Source organism: Ambystoma mexicanum, chromosome 8, assembly GCF_040938575.1.
Source record: "Ambystoma mexicanum isolate Mex_15411 chromosome 8, UKY_AmexF1_1, whole genome shotgun sequence".
Taxonomy (NCBI): Eukaryota; Metazoa; Chordata; class Amphibia; order Caudata; family Ambystomatidae; genus Ambystoma; species Ambystoma mexicanum.
The window spans coordinates 1,615,659,726-1,615,679,367 of record NC_090929.1 but is presented as its reverse complement, the minus strand read 5'-3'; the positions used below and the strand labels follow the sequence as shown (position 1 = coordinate 1,615,679,367).

The 19,642-nt window shown below is 46.7% G+C and overlaps 1 protein-coding gene across 1 annotated transcript in view; it reads right to left on the bottom strand.

Moving 5' to 3' along the window:
* Nucleotides 1-19,642, bottom strand: part of TDRD1 (tudor domain containing 1) — a 2,044,642-nt gene that overhangs the window by 563,665 nt on the left and 1,461,335 nt on the right. The window contains exon 20 of the mRNA XM_069611868.1: nt 3,816-3,929. Within this exon, the coding sequence (XP_069467969.1) occupies nt 3,816-3,929 (114 nt within the window). The remainder of the gene's footprint in view (nt 1-3,815; nt 3,930-19,642) is intronic.

Genomic DNA, 19,642 nt, shown 5'->3' with positions numbered 1-19,642 from the left:
TATCTAAACCTCAGTCATAAAATTCATTAAACGGTCCCCACTGTTCCATCCTCTCTATGCTGGTTTTTAAACTTTATCTTCTCAAAATTTGAGGGAACTTGTACATTAACTAGCCATTCTGCCACACATGTTTTTTTCCTGGTTTTCCAGACTTTTATTATTTGTCTGGTTGCGACCAAGAGGACTTTATTAATCCAACATAACGCTGCACAACCAATAAACCTACAATGTTGTGGGGATTTCAAAAGCACTGTAGATGGGGTTCTCGGAAATATAATATTCCATATCAAATCAATTCTATTCAGCACGTCATTCCAAAAATCCCTCACCCTGACAATTCCACATCATATGTAACAAGGTACCTATCTCCTTCCGACATCCCCAGCAACTTTCAGTTTCTAACAACCCCAATCTGTGCATCCGAACAGGCGTGCAATAAAGGCGCCCCAATACCTTCCTCTATTTAAGCGCATCTCCTGCCATGTACTGATAGGAACCGCGGTCCTCAGTCTTGTGCTCGAGCCCAAGACAGCAGAGGCAATCGCAATGTGGTTCTGTAATGGACATCTTGGCCCCAAAGTCTGTGCATTTCTTGAAACCAGTTTTTGGCATTTTTATTTTTAAATACCAACGCACTGCATCCAAGGTGAGTTCACTTCGGATACGGTGCGTTGTCGTTTCGAGGGTTACTGCAGGTTATGCAGCAGAAAAACTAAAGTCACGGGCACGGTCTGTGCTATATGTACAGTCGGGGACGTCATGCTCGAGAGCGGACGGAGGCTGTCGAGAGACATTGAGTCGACGACGCACGCCACCCTCTACAGAGAGATTTTTTTTTACACTGGTAGGAGATATCAAAGATAAGGAATATGTGGGAGGACACAATTGATTAGAAAAAAATAATTTAGGTAGACAAACATCCTGATTGATGTGGAATGATGTCGCTGGCTGGCAGCTGCCAACAAAACATCTGTGTTAAATTGTCCCAGTTGTTGAGGCATTTCCAACCATTGTTCTCTCATATACCTCCAGAACTCTACCCTTCTTTGATAGCAGTGCAGAGGAAGACGAACAGATGATGACACAGGTTTCCCCATACAGAGAATCTGCAGCCACCACAGAAGAGAGATCGTTGATACAGTAAAAATGGAGGATTGGCGGAAGCAAATTTCCTATACCTCGGCTTAACCTTTTTATTTGAAGGTAGACATGAATGTGGTTTCTGCCATGTCTTAATGGCGAGAGCCAAGACCTCCTTTTGTACAGGTATGCTCGACAGCCCTTAAGTCTGCATGGCCAACACCTTTGCCATAACACAACATTCAGAAACAATGTCTGGGGAAGCAGGACCAGCCAGAAATGAATACATTCTAGCAAAGCGTTCATGATGGGACATACCATGCAATGGACAGTCTTCTTATCCATTTAGTTATCCACTGATGGTAGAGAAGTGGACGATTCAATACGCTGTGGTATCACCAAACCTTTGTCAGTTGTAGGGTCGTGAGATGTATCAGAACCTTAGTTGACTCTGATGCAATCACTTATGCAGGAGTGAAAGGCAACTGTTGGGTAGATTGATCAACTGATGAAACTGGCACTGGCTTGACAGGAAGTGGTAAAACATCCCTTATGAGGGACTTAAGTCAGGCATCTGAATGGACCCCATGAGCCCCATTATCCAAGTGAAAAAAGCGGTCCTCACTAGAACGGCCTTGTTGTTTAGTTCGAGATGGTGTTGTGGTTGATAATGAAAGATGAGTAGAAAGCACCCAGCAGGGCTGCAGCACATGAGCCTACAATGCACCTGGGTAACTGAGGGCTATGGACGAACGCAGATATGATGTACACAAACAAGGTCTGCATTGATGACCACTGGGGGTACACATGTTTACAGACTGCGGCAATCTGACAGGAGAACCTGTATATGGAAAACCAGTAGGATCTGCAGCCATCTTTGAGGGGTAATAACGACATGAGGAGATGCAGGGATCAGTGTCCTTGTCGTGCCTGGCAGCAATTTTGTGGAGGTTTCATTCAGCAGTATGCAGGAAGCTCCCATCCAGCACAGCGCCCTTGTGCGCAGGTTTCGTAGTTAGTGCCTAGAAAAATAATGTCCCTACAACAAAGGCACGCAACGCAGCAGTCCCAATGGTGATCTAACACAGGGCACACCAGACAGAGTGCATGCAGGTCCGACCCCAGAAACGAACTGATGCAAGAGGCGCGCCTAGAAAATATGGCAGGGGGCTGACATACGCCAGAGGACTGGAGGCACTGGAGTGCAAGAGGAAAAACACAGAATTAGAGTAATAGAAAGCAGGGAATGCGAGCTAAAATAAAGTGCTGGAGTAAGGACAACAGTTCCTGTCCGTACAGAAAAAGGGTCTGTCGTTTGGGTGCCAGACTATTGTGAACCTCCATTTTTTTAAAGGAGAAATCACTCTTGCAGTGCGCAAGGCATCAGTCCCAGTCCCCTGTGGAGAGGCCCACACAGTATGAAGGAAACGGAAAAAGAGGTTGGAGTAAAAATCTTTATGGCTCAGAAGTGCATGCGTTTTTGCAGCATTTACAATCCTCTAGGACTAACACCAAGTCTTTGGATTTCCCAGCTGATTATTAGAATGTATTCTATCAAAATCCCTATTTCTATGCCTCCCCTTGTTCAAGACAACAGAGTGAGGTGGATGCAGCAAATATATTTTGGATCCTCTGTGGGTAAGGGATATTTTCTCCACCGTCCTTCATCTTACACCTCAGGCACCAAACATCTTTACTTGGTCTACGCTATCCTACTCGTAGCCACTGAGAGGTGTGGGGGAGAAGAAGAAAATCATGTTTTTCCACAATGGGCACTAATCACCATAGACAAAGGAGTCTTGCAAATCGATACCCGAGACTACAGTCTCCTTTTTCTACAGAAACCCCCCTTGAATTCCCCCGTCAGCCTTTGGCTCTGATGGAATATGATTTCTGCAGAGAGATTTTGCAAATGTTGGCAAAGTATTATGTTACTGGTTGCTTCAGTTCATAGATAAGATCCTAAGAGGGGTTTAGCCTTTACACTGCCAACACCAAGGAACTCGTGATCCATGATCAGCTATTAGTTGAGTTTGCAAGACCTACGAAAGGCAAGCAGCTAATAGGTGCCTGATGGACTTGGAGCTCATTCAAGCAGGGGTCAAACAGTGATTTATGCATTGGGAAGCATGAGCCGAATAGTGGTTAGGCAGCAACAAGGGCATTGCATACATTCACCAATGAAATGGAATGTATCTATTACCTCTGATAATGTTTTTTTTCTTTTTGACATTGTATTTCCTCCACAGACTCCTCATTAACTCTCGCATCTTTGTCATCACTCCCTCTGCATCTGAATGTGGAGAACATTTGGTGCAACTCTTGTCATACGGCTCATGCAACTCCATCTACAATCAGTGGAATTCACTTCTGGCACCAATGAAGCCTTGCTAGTCAGTGCAGAGCCTGGACGCCTGCTAATGCAGGTAGCAATGAAAACCTAAACATTCAAAATCCTGGTTATACCCAAATAAGTTTCAAAGAAATGTACTTTGCGGGAGGAACGAATGCATCAGAAAAAACATTATCAAAAGACCCTTTGGCACCATTTCTGAGATTGTCTGACAGACCTAACAAATGAAGAGGGAGAACGCTTTGGGCTTTTCTTATTTACTAAGCTGCTCCTAACAGCATCAATCAGGGAGGGGGGAGTGCTAACACTGATGTGCTTAAGAACAAAGAATTATATTCTTTTAGAAAAAGACAGAAGATGGGTATACTTGGTAATCCATTACCTTGGTTTTCCTTTAGCCGAACATAAAAGAGATTAGGACTCTCCACTTTCAAAACACAAACTTGCGTCGCACCCTCAATAGGTAGTTCTACAGACTTCCATCGAAGGGAGATACCTGTTCGTAATAAATAAGAAAAAAATAAATAAATAATCCTCACAAAATTGAGAAGAAAAGCATACCCACACAAGCAGCTTGAGATTCATTACAATACACAGATTGTTTGCCTACATTTCTACAGGTTCCTACAGCGGTACATGCAAAGGAGTAATTTATCACACAAAAAAAACAAATAAGAAATCAGTTACTTACATGTTACTCCCGTTCTCTAGAATTGGTATCTTTCATGGATTCACATGCTCTTGAATATTTCCCATCAGGGTGGGAATCCTATGTAACATTAAAGCAGTTTACCTTTACATTTCTAAACTCCTCTTTAGTGCTCTATTTGACATTTATGGGGCATGCTGCCCACAACAAAACAAGTCACCAATAATTAAAGACGACGTGCCTTTCCTCCAAGTGAATTGAGGAGGAATGTCTCCTGGAATGGCAACATTGACCATTTTGAACTGTCTTTCATGCATAAGTGCAAGCCATTTTACAGCTGTAGCAGTTGGCTTCACACGGCAACTAGGAAGACGTTGAATGTTTAAATCACCTCCAAGGATCACAAAAATAATACTGGGATCATCTAGTAGTATGTGTTCTACTCCTTGGAAGAATATTTTCTCTGTGATGGGCGTGTGGTTCCAATACAGATTCACCAAGGCCAAATTTCCATGGCCTTTCGTCGAGAGCCTAACCAACTGCGTAAATGGATTTGGTGAAGCCCATGATTCGTGTGCAAGTCCTCGGTCAATCTTTAATGCAACTAGTAACCCTGCTGCCGGGAGTCCAACAGTGTTTTTTATGGCAAGAATTGTTAGCAAAACATGTCCATTCCATAATGGAGGTTCAGTTAGCCATGTTAATTGCAGCATTGTGATATCAGCTTCTCTAAGCATTGCATTTTCTACCATTAGCAAATGTTTGCACCCTTTGGTATTCCAGCTAATCAACTTTTAGGGCACAGGGGTTGGTGTTGCGAGTTATTTGCTAAGCACTGGTTTATTATTTTGAACGACTCATCAGGGGTATTTGACTCTGATTCCACATGCGAACATAATCAACATGCCCGTCTACATTGGGCATATCTTGTCAAAATGAAATTCTAATACAGTTGTCATACATGATCTTGTCTGCATGGAGGCTCACGGTTAAGTATTTGGGTGTGTCTTGGTTTCTAATGGATTGATCAGTTGAATGTTCCTGTTCTAAGAGAAGAACAAGTTACTTACCTTATCTGGTAATGTTCTTTTGATGGGATGTTCCTCCGACGTATTCCACATCTATGACAGGTAATGACCACAGCTGTACTGCTTCGGAAAATTCTTTGGCGTAGGCGTCCTGTGTCGATGACGTTGATACGTTGTCCCTCGAGGGCCTCCGTCGAGGGTCAACGTCAATGGATATTATATATAGGACACATGGCGCCCATAGCCTCAGTTGTAGTTTTTTTCCTAGAACGTGTGGCATCAATCTCCTGCCAGTATGACTGCAGAAAGTCTTGCAGAAATGTAAGCTGCAATCACAAAAGAAATTCTGTAGAGGGGCAGGCTGAGAGGGTTCGATGTGGAATACGTCGGGGAACATCCCATCGACAGAAAGTTACCAGATAAGGTAAGTAACTTGTTCTTCGAGGGGATTGTGTCCTCCGACGTATTCCACATCTATGACAGACTCCCAAAGCAGTACCAACATCTGGAGGTGGGAAAAGAATTTAAAAATTTAGAATATTAGTGTTAGGGAGAATTCTCATTCTATGGCTAATTTCCCTTACCTAGTGAGTCCCTCACTCGGCAGCTTTGCTGGATTTCAGGGGTTTATTTTTTTCCACTTAGTAAAAGTGTGATCCTTTTCTCACTCTTGCATGTGTTTTGCCATGTGTATTTCGACTGTTTGTGTGATCTTGGGCTCTGGAGCCACACCACTCCATGAGACCAACTTTTTGTGTGCGTTACACAGCACCCTCAGTGCAGTGACACAGGGCTGTCTTTAGACTTACTGTTCCCCAGAAATAGATAAAGTTGCCATTTACTTTATGTAGTCATTTAAACTGCAGACCCAGTACACCCCATCTTACATGGAGTATTGGAAAGGGTTAATACTTATCCCTTTTTATCTTTGCCTCCTGGAGCCTTGTTTCGGTCCCTTAACAGACTTGGCTGGTGGCAGTGGTATCTACCCTAACTTTTCTACCGCGGTTATATTCCATAACGTGGTAATGTTTTAGGCTAATATAGTAGCCTCGAACATGGAACCCGCTTGACCATATTGGTTTTAATTTGGCTCTGGTTGGGTTTCGTCGCCATTTCATTTTGCTAAAATCTTTCTTGTGTTTTACTTTGCGCGGCAAACCAGGTTTGCCTCCTTTGTTCACCGTCGTCTGGCGGGCCTCTCTAGAGAAGCCCTCCTTTTAGCGCCTGGGTGTCTAGGTGGGCTGAATGTGAGGGAGGGGTGTAGTCACCCCCTGCACAGGGTCTCCTTGGAGAACCAAGTCGCACTTTGTGTTCATTGACTGAGGTGGTTTTCCGGGCTGGACAACCCCCCGGCAGAGTGATCGACAGCCAGGCTGTGTGAATGGGGAATTTTGGCATAAAAGGCAGGACTCTTGGGCTGGAAGTCAGTCGCCACTGGAACTGCAAGGAATCAAAGAGAAGCGGAGAAGAAGACTGCTGCTCCACTCCCGAGTCCCGCTGAGGCCCTGCTGCAGTCCTGAGCTATCTACCCTTCAACGACAAGAGAAGATCCAGTCCGGAGTCTTCTTCCCTTGAGCCGGGTGGGATCAACCAGCTCGCCTTCTACAGCCAGAGAATCCTCTTCTGGGTCGAAATCGCAGCACTCAGCTGTAATGGTCTGGATAGCAATTAGAAGAGCCTCACCCTGCTCTGTGATTGACAGCCAGGCTGTGTGAATGGGGGATTTTCGCATAAAAGGCAGGTCTCTTGGGCTGGAAGTCAGTGTCGCCACTGGAACTACAAGGAACCGAAGAGAAGCGGAGGAGAGGTCGACTGCTGCAACTATCCCGTACCGACTGCTGCAACTATCCCGTACCGGTGAAGCCCTGCTGCAGTCCTGAGCTATCTACCCTTCAACGACTAAGAGGAGATCCAGTCCGGAGTCTTCTTCCCTTGAGCCTGGTGGGGATAACCAGCTCATCATCTTCAGACAGAGGTCGCCTTCGTGGTCGAAATCGCTGCACAGTTCTGTAGTGGTCCGGATAGCCACCTGAAGAGCCTCTCCTGTTTTTTAAGGAGCGCACCTTTTATTCATCATCGCTGCTGCCGGCCTCATCCCTGTGTGGTGTAGACCCCATATCAACAAACGAATGAGCAAGGTCAGGTCGATCTCTGCTGAAGAGTAACCACTGCTACACCCTGAGTGGGTAACCCCTTGTGTGGGTGGTCACAGAATTCTCATGAAACTGTTCTTCTGCACAAAAGGGTTTTATTTTGAAGTGCAGTGTAGTAATACACTGGTATTTTTCAAAAACATAGGACATTCACATTTGAGGACATACAAAGTTTAGTACCTAAGTACGAATGATCAAGTAGAACAAGTTACTTTCTTACCTGGTAACGTTCTTTCGATGGGATGGTCCGACGACGTATTCGATATCTATGACATGTAAGCAGCACAGCTGTGGTGATTACATGTCAGATATGGAATACGCCGGAGGACCCAAACCCCTCGAAGTCAATATTTGAGACATCTACTTGTACAGTTTGTTCATTCTCTATAGGTTCCTTGGGAAGGAAGCTTAGAGAATTCAGTGGAATCATAGACAGGTAGAGGGCCCATAGAGTGTGGGCACAATCAAGACTTGAACAACAACATATAATACATGTCAACACGACAGTGTTTCGGCCATTTTGCGTGGAGCTAGGTGAGCTCTAATGGTGTATCAGGACAGGAGTGTCTTTACGAGTGGAGGGTCCTATGTGGTCTGTAGGAGTGAAACAGACAAAGAACGTGTCAGAATGTACGTGGTCAGCAAAAGATCTAGCAGAGAGAAGTTATGAATACTATGTAAGGCGGATGCCGGTGCTTACCGAATCCGAGGAGCTTAGTGGTTCAGATTAAGAGGTGGAAGGATCCACTTCTTTAGGATGCAGTCATCTTGTCAACAGGCACGGTCACGCCTGTCAGGGGATAAGGCGGTAGGATTACTAAATGGCGCCCCAACAGTGCGGTTCCTCTCTAGCCCATACTTGGTGTGTGACTAGGGAGTGGGGGGGACGTAGGTCTTAGCAGATTCGGTGGGAGTAGACCTAGTGGTGGTCCCACTAAATGTGGAGTGCGCTTAAATGGGATAAAAAGGGATTCTGTGGAATCACAAATGCCATTTATCCAGTGCACAGAGAAATTAGTGCAAATCTGTATTTAATACAATTTGATTAAAAAGAGCGCCCCTTCTCAACAGTCCTGGGGGAAGGGTGGACCGTGATCTATGTGGGCTGTGCACGTTCTGGATTACGGTGCCACAACAAGTGTCATGCAGCCTATGGTCTAGGTGGCACGAAGTGCTATGGGCATTTAAATGTGCAGAGTCATACTGTTTAGAGATTCCTTACAGTGAGGGTAGGCCTACCTGTTTCTGTGCATAAAGCCGCGTGTAGTAGAGCTTACCTATTGCCAGTGCATTCAGCTGCCAGGATCGTTGAAGCAGCAGTGTGTCGTCTCGGATGTCGAGGATGCAAGTGTGTAGAATGCAGGCTAGGGCCATGTTAAAGAAAAAGGGCCCTGTGACGGAGTGACTACCTAGATGCCTGTTTGGAGTTGATGCAGGCAGTCAGTCGGGCCAAAATGTAAGTCATGCAAGGTGTGGCGCACAATGGTGTCAGCCACTGTCAATCCCTTTGGGTGTCAGCTGTCATGTAGTATAGAACCAGGCCTTTGTTACTTCATTCCCACATGTTGTTCATGAGAGGTATATGACATCAATGGTTTATATCAATTTACAGATGTAATTACTTTAAAAAACTTTAAAAAAAAGGATTTGACACAAAATCAAAAAACAAAATGTTACACAGTGCAAATTCTTGTTTTTAGAAAATGGAAAGTATCTGTATGAAAGTCTGGCCAGATGCAAGGTGGATGTGGTTTCTCAGAGAGCATCTGCAGTCATATTGTATAAAACACATTGCTGTAGACGGGTGTTCTGTCATAGGACATACATACTGTCGCCATATTTTACAGGAAATGCTTCCACTCTACAGTTATGTTCAAACCCTCTTTGACAGTTCGTAGATTTGGGGACCCATTTCTGTTCTAGTCTGGTCAGGGTTTTGTCTATGTCTCCCCACCTCTATGGGTGGTGTTCAATTTCAGTAAGACACACCACTTTATATCCATGTTGGTGTGGTTCTTCTTAACACAGTGTTCCACTAGTGGTTTGTCCGGTACCTTGTTTTTTATACAAGACCGGTGTTCCCCAATTCGGGTCTTCACAACTGTCCGTGGGGTGGGAGGTTATATTTCAGACCTTGAGGGTGATAGCTTCCAAAGTGCAGTAAGGTGTTCCGGTCTGTAGGTTTCCGAAATAGTTCAGTGCGTAGATAGTCTCCTGACCTGTAGATGTGGAGGTCTAGGAAGTAAATCCCGTGGAAGTCCCAGTGCATCGTGAAGTTGATGTGAGGATTGCATAGATTATAATAATAATAATAATAATAATTTAGCATTTATATAGCGCTACGAACCCTCAGGTATCTGAGCGCTGCTTATTATTGCCCACGGTGCGTGGTGCTCATTTATCGACCTCGGAAGGATGAAAGGCTGAGTTTGGCCCTGCCGGGATTCGAACCTGCGTTAGCAAGCTCTGCACGCATGTCAAAGCGAGCGCTCTACTCGCTGTGCCACTTGACCCGCTTGAGCCCTTCCTGGAATGCATTAAGGTCTTGTTGGTTCACCTGCCAGATGAGGAGCACATCGTTGATGTACCTTTTCCACAGCTTTATGATGTTGTTTCTGTAGGGATTAGTGTCTGCCATGACGTTTTCGGTTTCGTAATGTGCCATGTACAAGTTGGCAATGTCTGGTGCAAAGGTGGCCCCCATGCTGACCCCTTTGATTTGTTTGTACAATTGGTCTTTGAATAGAAAGACATTTTCGGTCATTGCAAGTCTCACACATTCTAGTATGAAGTCTGTAGGGAGGGTTTCGGTGTCATTTCTTTTATCCAGAAAGAGTTTCAATACCTCTGACGCCACTAGTTGTGGGATTGAAGTGTAGAGGGCCTCTACATCCAGGGTGGCTAGATGTAATTTTGTTCCATGTTGATGGTCCCCAGCATGAGGATAGTGTCCGTGCTGTCTTTGAGGTAGGAATTCATTTGGTTCACACAAGGTTTCAAGAAGAAGTCCGTGTAGACTGATAGGGGTTCGAAAATTGAGTCACAAACCGATACAATCGGTCTTCCCGGAGGTTTAAGTTTTTGTGTATCTTTGGCAGTATGTAGAACGCCGGGATTCGCGGGTGAGCTTTGAGGAAAAGATGCTCATCTTCGCAGATCCAAGTTTCTCGAAGTGCGTGGTCTGTTAGGCTGCGAATCTCATCCTGTAGACTCTTGGTGGGGTCCACTTCTAAGGGGCGGTAGGCGTTGATGTCACTCAGTAGGCGCAGGAATTCCAGGTCATAGTCCTTCGTGTTTTGGATGACGATACCACTGCCTTTATCCGCGGGTTTGATGGTGATGTCATGGTTGTCTTTAAGGGAACGTAACGCTGTTCTTTCATCTATTTGTAGGTTGTCTGCGTAGAAGTTGTGCTGTGTGAGTCCCTCCTGGACAGCTTTGGTGACCATTTTCTCATATGTTTCGACTCACAAGGGATAGTGTGTGGAGGAGGCATAAATGTTGATTTCATTTTGAGGCCTGTGGTGTTGTCTGTACCTCTTTCGGGTCGTTCCATGATAGTGTTTGAGTGTTCTGGTAGGTAAACCTCGAAGAAGTATTTCAAGCGAATGTTCCGGAAAAAGCGTTTCAGTTCGACTTCAGTGTTGAAGGCATGAGCTTTTGCTGCCGGTACGAAGGACAACCCTTTTTCCAACAGGTTTTGTTCGGCGGCGGAAATTATATGGTCGGATAGGTTGAAGATTGGTATCCTCTCTGTTATGGTTGGTTTTGGTACCACTGCCTGGTCCTCATTTGCAGTCCCTGGGCTGGTGGTCTTCTTCTGGGTCACCCTCGTTGCATGCCCCTGGGAAAAAAAGGTTGTTGTTGTGGCTGTTGTTGGTTGCCTGAACCTCCCGATGTACTACCACTGCTGCTTGATGAGGTGCCTGAGAAGGTTACTACTCTGTTTCTTCTGTTGCAGTTTCCAGTACCAATACCAGTGTATTACTACACCACTGGACTTCAAAATAAAACCCTTTTGTGCAGAAGAATAGTTTCATGAGAATTCTGTGACCACCCACACAAGGGGTTACCCACTCAGGGTGTAGCAGTGGTTACTCTTCAGCAGAGATCGACCTGACCTTGCTCATTCGTTTGTTGATATTATTGTACCAACCTGGGCAGAGCAAGGCAGTAACCAGGTACCCTTCCGAATACTGGTGTAGACCCCCTTCATCGTTCTCCTTTCTGCCGAAGCCAGGAATCGTTGGTCTACAGGAAACTACCAGGAACAACTGCCGTGGCACCAGTTTCTTCTCTGAAAAGGTACTGTGTCCTGCTTGAGGAATATTGGGTGAAATCCCTATTTCTCGCTTATAAGGCTTGCCCTTATTTTTCCCTCCTTCTTATAACTTTTGCTTCCGAACATTTGACAATATCTAAAGAACTTTTGGCAACTTTGAATCGCGAACTATCTGACTTGTGATCTCGACACAGGAACCCGGTTCCACTTGACACTGGCTCCGGCCTCTTGACTCTTGTATTTCTGTCTATGAGTGTTCTTCGATTCTGTTTGCCTACCTAACAAATTGCTAATGATTTTTGCCCCCAACTATCTCTGGGCATCTCAGGTGCTAAGTGTGTTTTTGCCCCGGATACGCGTTTATTTAGTAGACCGAACTGTCAAAAAGTGATCGCAATCGTATTCATGGTAACATGTATTGTTTCCTAACACCGGTTCTCTCAAACACAGGGTACTTACCTTGATTTATACCGTACAAAGTGAATTTGTCAGTTGTAGTGTATTTAACGTGTGGTTTTAAATTTAATAGAAGTGTTGTGTTAATAACAAATGGTTTAAAAATAAATGTACTTATATTTTTTACCTGAAACCTTGAGTCAGTGTTTGCTTGAGTCACAGTAATTGTGGTCCCTTTGTGCAATCTGTGCTACTGCTCATATACTCTTGAGATAAGCCTGGCAGCTCCGCTACTGCTACCACTTTAACATAGTAGTACAGGCTTGTACCAAAGGTAAAACTTATATTGCAACCTGTAGTCTTAATTGTGTGTAGTGGTCCCTAAGGGCACTGCACAGGATTCTGCCTACCACCTCCTAGTTCCGGGTAATGCAGGAAATGGGCCTGGGAGGGGAGTTTTTGATAATGGTTCAGGCAAATTACAAAACACCCTCAAGGAAAGTGTCAGTAAACGGGGCAATGTCAAGATCCTTTAGGTTGAGTAGAGGCACGAAACAGGGGTGCCCACTGTCCCCAATGCTTTACACAATTTATCTGGAGCCTTTTCTGCAAGCTATAAGGGAAGCAGACGGGATACGAGGCATTCCATTCGGGGGGGGGGGGGGGGGGGGGGAGTCAGAAGGTAGCAGCATTTGCAGACGACATGTTGCTGGCCCTGACAACACCAATAGACTCCATCCAAGCAAGCAGAACATTATTGGCGGAGTTTGGGGATGCCTCATGTTTGAAAATAAATGTCGGGAAATCCGAAATCTAACCCTAAAAGTGGAGGATCGCGATACGTTGAGGGTAGCCACTCTGTTCGTGTGGAGCACAGGGGGAATTAGGTATTTGAGAATCAAAATTACGGCCACTTAAGCGGGCCGGTACGCAGCTAATTACCCCCTATTAATGAAGAACATCAAGAGGGATTTCCACAAATGGGGAACTCTGTAACGCTCACCTGATTCTCGCAGAGGCGCCGGTCTTGACTGGGCGACTACCGTATCTTCAAAGGTGATGTGTAGCACCCGGTTGGCTCTTTGGGCCCGGACCTCTGTGCACTGTATGCCTGACGTGTAGAGTAAGATGTCTGCAGATAGAAAATATGGGGTTAATGAACTGGGGTTATTGGGGTGTCCCTATCTCTTTCCTCTTCTCCTCTCCTGTAGACCCCCAAAGGTTAACGCTCTCACCTTAGGTAAGTGAATGCCGAGCTCTCCATCTGCCTCGGGGCAGGGTGCTGTAACCCGTTTCTTCACTGGATAGGTAGCGCAGGCCTCTTGACTTCAGAGGACTGCTGTCCGTCGTTTACTGCACGAACGGTAAGTTTCGAGTCATTCAAATGTCTTTAAAGTCTTTAGTAATGATGTCTCTTGTTTTGCAGGGTTCCGGCGATGGCGGATGACGGGCTGAAGTGAGTTGAAGATGGAGCCCGTGTGATGAATAGAAGCGCCTGGAAGCACGTAAGTAAGCGCTTGTTGCCTGCTTCACTATGCGCTCTAACTGTCTTTTTATTTTGCAGGTACGAGTTCGGAGCGGCTGCAGGGTGCCGGAATACCCACTGGATTAGATGTGGAAAGGAGTAATGGCACGTGAGTATTAAAGTTCCCCAATGTCTTTAAACGCACCTTGTTTTGTCTTTCAGATGCGGGATGCAGCGCCGAAGGCCTCCGGAGCGTGCGAAGAGTTGGTAAACTTTTGTCTTTCAGATGCCGGAATGCAGTGTGAAGACCTCCGGAGCGCACGAAGAGTAGGTAAGCCTTTGCCTTTCAGATGCCGGAATGCTAACCTGTTCTTTCTTGTCTTTATAGGTGTTGCTGAAGACTGGATTCAGGATGGTAAGCCTTTGCCTTTCAGATGCCGGAATGCTAACCTGTTCTTTCTTGTCTTTATAGGTGTTGCTGAAGACTGGATTCAGGATGGTAAGCCTTTTTCCTTAGGCCCAGGACCGGATGCAGAAGACACGATGAGCGTTCTTGCTGCAGAGGTTGCAGAATAACGCAAAGCAAGATTCATCCACCGGGTGTGGTTTAAATAGCCTCCTGTAGTGCTTAGGTGTCTCCTTCCACAGCCACGCCTAAGTAAGAAAAGAGTTCCTGGTAAGAAAAGAGTTCCTGCCTTCCAGAAGAGTTCCAGTGTTCTGAATCTAGGGAGTGGCTCCAGCCCCACCCAACAGGAAAAGTAGTTCCAAACAGAAGAGGATCAGAGGCTCAACTGGCAGGCAAGTAAGCAGCATGGTCTGCTGAAGGTAAGTCCACCCAAGCATTATGAGCCCGGCGCTTCCAGCGCTGGGACTGGGCATATTTATGAGCCTGGTGCCACTGGCGCCAGGACTGGGTCCAAAAGGTCCCAATTGGGACTGGTTGGCACTCGGAACCTGGGTTATGGATCTGCTTCCAAGGGAGTTGGGAAAACCCTGACCTTTTGGAAGCAGAGATCATGACAAACTCTTCGAGTTTCGTGGCTGGGACGACTGGCCACAGTTAAAATGGTTACACTCCCACGACTATTGTACTTATTCCAGGCGATCCCCCAGGCAGTACCAACATGCTTCTTTAAACAGCTAAAGGCCCTAACTAACAAGTTCTTATGGGAAGGAAAGAAAGCAAGGATCAGCGGGCACCTACTAAGGGCACCCAGACGGGAGGGAAGTCTGGCACTACCAAATTTCCAACATTATTACGAAGCTACACAGCTAAGGGTGATCAGAGAATGGCTTCAGGAAGGGGAAAGCATGCAAAATAAACAGTGGGTTAAAATGAACTGAGCTGTGGCGCACCCTGAGCTGGCAGAGTTCCTGTGGCTACCGAAACATCACAGGCCAAGCCATTTATATGAGTACGATAACCAAACTGGTGGCGGACAACTGGGACAAGTTGGCGGGAACCAAGGGGAGAACTACTTTCCTGTCACCTTTCACACTGATACGCAATAACAGGGATTTCACGGCTGTGTTAGAAAAAGGGGCATTTAAGCAATGGCTAGAGGGGGGGGGAGTGCGGTATATTGGTCGCACTATACACCAGCCCGCCTTCATAAGATTTACCCGGGAACCTCAGGGGATTGCTGCGGGGGTTGCAGGATGGGGGGCACGGCAGATCATATCTGGTGAAAATGCCCGAAGATCGAGCCATTCTGGAGGGAGGTGAGAAAAGCCCAGGAACACGCTTACGGGCCAGGTTGCGACGCCCCGCTGGAACAGATTTTGTTGGGCTTCGAAGGGGGTATGGCAGGGGGAGGGACCTTTTCTGGGGGAAAAAGCAAAGGTAATTCGAACACTTGCGGCTATGACGATAATAGCGCAGAGGTGGAAAAGCCCAGAGGTGCCCAGGATCCAAGACTGGTGGAGGAAGGTATGGGAAATTATGGCCCTCGAATGGGCAACATACACCTTAAATGACAATGTGAGCAACTTTGCAAAGGAATGTGGGAAACTTTGCCTTTCTTAAAGGACGACTTTCGGATAATGTGGTGCCCCCAACACCTAGAGCTGTTGGATCTTCAATGAACCCAGAGGATCGGTCCATGACAGGAATGGACCAAGGATAATGCTGAGTCGCCTCTGGGGGCGGTGGGGGGGTATTGTTGGGGGGCAATTTAATATGTTGTAAACTAATATACGCACAGCCAAAATTGGCTTTGTATATACAAACACAGATAACACTGTTTTAACAAATACCAATCAAGGTTATCTGGGCAATAAACCACAATTAGCTCCCAAAATCAATGATCATGAGTAATAAATTAATAGAGGGTGGTCTTATCCTCCGCCCCTCTGCGTAACTGTACTCCCCAGCACTCGTTAAATGCACACATTGTTATTTGAAAACAATGGTCAAATTGGCTGCTCCTGTTCTTGATTCTTTGGGGTCTAAGTGGCTGGCCGTCTCTTTTCTCTCTAAACTTTCCTGGGACTGGGACCCACCTCCAAGCCCCAGACGTCCCTACCAGGATGTTAGTCACTACAAATTGGTAGGACATATCTGTCTTTCTGCTATACACTAAAATGATGGCTACCTGACTCCCTATGGAACTCCTAGATTTCCCTTTCCCATCGTTGGTTAGTGTCTGGGGATAGGGAACAGTGCCTTCTTTCACCCAGTGTCATGCACACTCCTTTCACAGGAGAATTGCCTAGCATTTCGGCGCTGGACTGCCCCTGGGCAGGACAAAGGCTGATATGCGGGGACATTTCTTCTCTGTGAAAAGGACAGTGAGCTAAAGACTTGGTAGAGTCTCTCCCAGGGGTTATTCACCCAAGAACAGGTCATTGGGCTGTGTTCGTGCTGGTAGAGAGATTCCCAGACCCCCCTTTGTTTGCATACATTAACTTTGGGTTTCACCCTAAGTTAACAGGGCAATCCAGACGTGGACCCCTTGCTCACTGTTCTTAGAGATGCAACAGTTTCACCTCACTGATGATGCCCAACAAGGCTGAAACACATGTATGGGGTTACTGATGGTACTCTTGTTCAGAGGAGAATTGCCTAGCATTTTGGCGCTGGACTGCCCCTGGGCAGGACAAAGGCTGATATGCGGGGACATTTCTTCTCTGTGAAAAGGACAGTGAGCTAAAGACTTGGTAGAGTCTCTCCCAGGGGTTATTCACCGAAGAACAGGTCATTGGGCTGTGTTCGTGCTGGTAGAGAGATTCCCAGACCCACCCTTTTGTTTCCTTTCACACTTGACCCTTTATCTATTATCCTCCCACCACATTACTTTCCCATCAATCTCTCATTCCACCTTTGCACCTCCACCCTCCGATCCTACTTCCTTTCCCATTCCTATTCTTCACTACTGCTTGTAGTTCCAACTATCCCTCTACCTTGGTTGCTTTTCCGCCCTTCAACTCACTCTACTTCCCCCACCTCTTGCTAATGCCCTCGTTATAATATCTTCCTCATTTAATGCCAATAGAGCCTCCTACTCTCCCACTCACTGTCGCTCTTCCAGCTCTACTACTGTTTCTATTTCTCTTCTACCACTACCTTGTTACTATCTTTACTGCTCCAAGACACTCGGGGATATGGTGCCCTGCACATCATTCTCACTGTTACAGAACCAAGGGATATGGTGTCTCGCTCACCCTCGACTAACCCCCATTTGACCCTCAGGGATATGGTGCTCTGTACACCCTTATCGCTGCTACAGAACCTAGAGATATGGTGCCCTGCTCACCCCTGTTCTACTGACCATCACTCTACCACGTATATACTTCCCTTGCTTCTCCCGCCACCTTCTACCTTTACTCCCAACAACTGCTGCTACCTCTGCTCATACTACTATCCCACTCAGCCACTACTCCTATTCTACCTCTAATACTCTCACTCTCCTCTCTCTCACGAACACTCCACAGACCCCCTCCTTAACAATAGTCTCCACAATCCAAACGCTCTCGCCTCCACTGATCTTTCGGACGTCCTGCACAGTCTCCTGTCCTCACCTAACTAACCCACTCTTACACACTCACACACACCTTAAATACCCCACTCCCTCCCAGGATAGGCCACTGACCCTGTCCAATCCCTTACCTGGCTCAAGGGGGAGTGGCAGGGAATTCTTCAAAAAGGGCTTGTAAGCCCCGCTCCCATTTCCAGAAGCAATTCTGGCGAGTAGAGTAAGAGTTTGAGGAATTGGAGTCCCTGTTCCATAAGGCCTTCTAATGGGGCTTTTCAATCTTAGTATCTCTGGTGAGCTGGTGGGAGCCTCAGTAATAAGGCCTCTTTTCCTAAATGGTGTGTAGATTTCTGGAAACTTTTCTACACCGCATTTTCGTGTGGCTGGTGTCAGGCTGCCGGTTGTGTGCTGCGAGGAAGTGCAAACTGCCGCTACATGGTGGATTGCCTCTGTGGCGGTTTTCCCCTGTCTGTGTTCACCATCATCATAGGCAAGATGGGGAGGGGTCTGTTCACACTTGCGCAAGCACCAGGGAATGTTCGGGGTGGACTCCCTCCCTTCCCTAAAATTAGGCCTCGTCACATAGTCCTTTCTTTCACCAACCTTTGTGGGGCACGCATGTAGCGCGAGATGGCCGCTAAATACACCTTGACAGAAGAGTGTGCTAAACCTGATTGTGCCGAAGACATGGGGTATGGCAAGATGTTTGGAGCCTGACCGTGGAACAGATCTAGGTGTTGAGTTGCACATCATATTGTAAAGTGCTTCCTCATGTTCTTAGCATAATAATGTAGATGGTTATCTGGGCCTGGCCAAGATATTGCTGCACTCTGGAGGTAGTGGTATCTTTCCGAATTCTAGGACTGCAGTAGTCAAGTTGTCAAGTTGAGGGGTGCTGGGTCAAGGTGTAGGGCGGACCAGCCGTCTCAAGAGAAAGTCATGAAGCGGGGGAAACCTGATGGATGGCGCCACCGACAGGTGAACCAGTTCAGAGTTCCATGTTTGGCACGGCCACACCAGGGCTTCCAGGATCATCTTGCAGCAGCTGTGTTTGTGTGTACTGAGAACTAGAGATAGCAGAGGAATCAAGCGGCGGAAAGAGGTGGGGGGGGGGGGGGTGAAGTAACAGAACTTCCCCTGGGAACAAAAACACCTCCCACAGGCTTTCCTCTTGGGGGAAACTTGCTTGCAAAGCTGGTGCACTTCCTGTTGATTGCTTTGGTGAACAGATCAATATCCGTGCGACCCCTCTTGGTGGAGAACTTGGCATTGGTGAAACTCTCATTCGTGGCAGGACTCGAGTTCCCTGTTGAGTGAAACTGCTATGGTATTGTGGGTCCGTGGTAGACGGAAGGAGGAACATGTTCTGCGCCAGCGCCCACAGTGCCTGCACATCTGCAGACAGAATCGGAGACCGAGTCCCACCTTGCTTGTGAATAAAGAACATGGTGGTGGTATGGTCCTTGAAGACGCGAACCACCCAGTTCTGCGTGACTTGAAAGACTTCGGGGCCCAGACCACCGCCCCCAGCTCAAGGACATTGATGTGTAGGGTTTTTTCTTTGGGTAACCACAGTCCTCTGGTTCGAAATTCTCCCATGTGAGCTCCCAAACCCTTCTACGGAGTCATCCATCATAACTGTTACCTGGTGTGCAGGAAGGTGAAAGGGGGATTCTTGTGTGAGGTTGAGACGACTACCCCACCATAAGATGGCTTGTTGAAAGGAGGGTGCAAGGTGTTTGCCCTCCCAAAATCCCCACATTTCTTGCCAACAGGCATCCAAGAACTCCTGAAGCGGTCTCATTCTGAGCGTGCAGTGTAGGATCAATGGGATGCATGAGGACATAATTCCTAGGAGGGACTTGAGGGAGTGGACTGATGAAAATCGGCAGGCATGACATGACAGCTGCTACACTTTGTTCAAGATGGCATTCACCCTTTCTTCTGAAGGAGGGGCGACGCACATGAGGGTGTTGAGACGTGAGCATAGGAACAGCAAGTTTTGAGCACTAAGTAAGCAAGACTTTGGAAAGTTCATTGAGAAACCAGAGGGTATCCTCACACCTACTCCCCTTGGATCCTCTTCTCAGGTGGCCAGGGAAAAGCCATCGCTTTGGGATCTGGACCTTGGGAGTGGAGAAGCGAGGGAGGATCACCAAGGGGGAGGGTGCTTTGGGATTGGGAAGAGGCTATCGACAGGCAAGACATGGTATCCCCTATTCCTTATGAAGATCAGCCTTACCCTCCACTGGCCTTTAT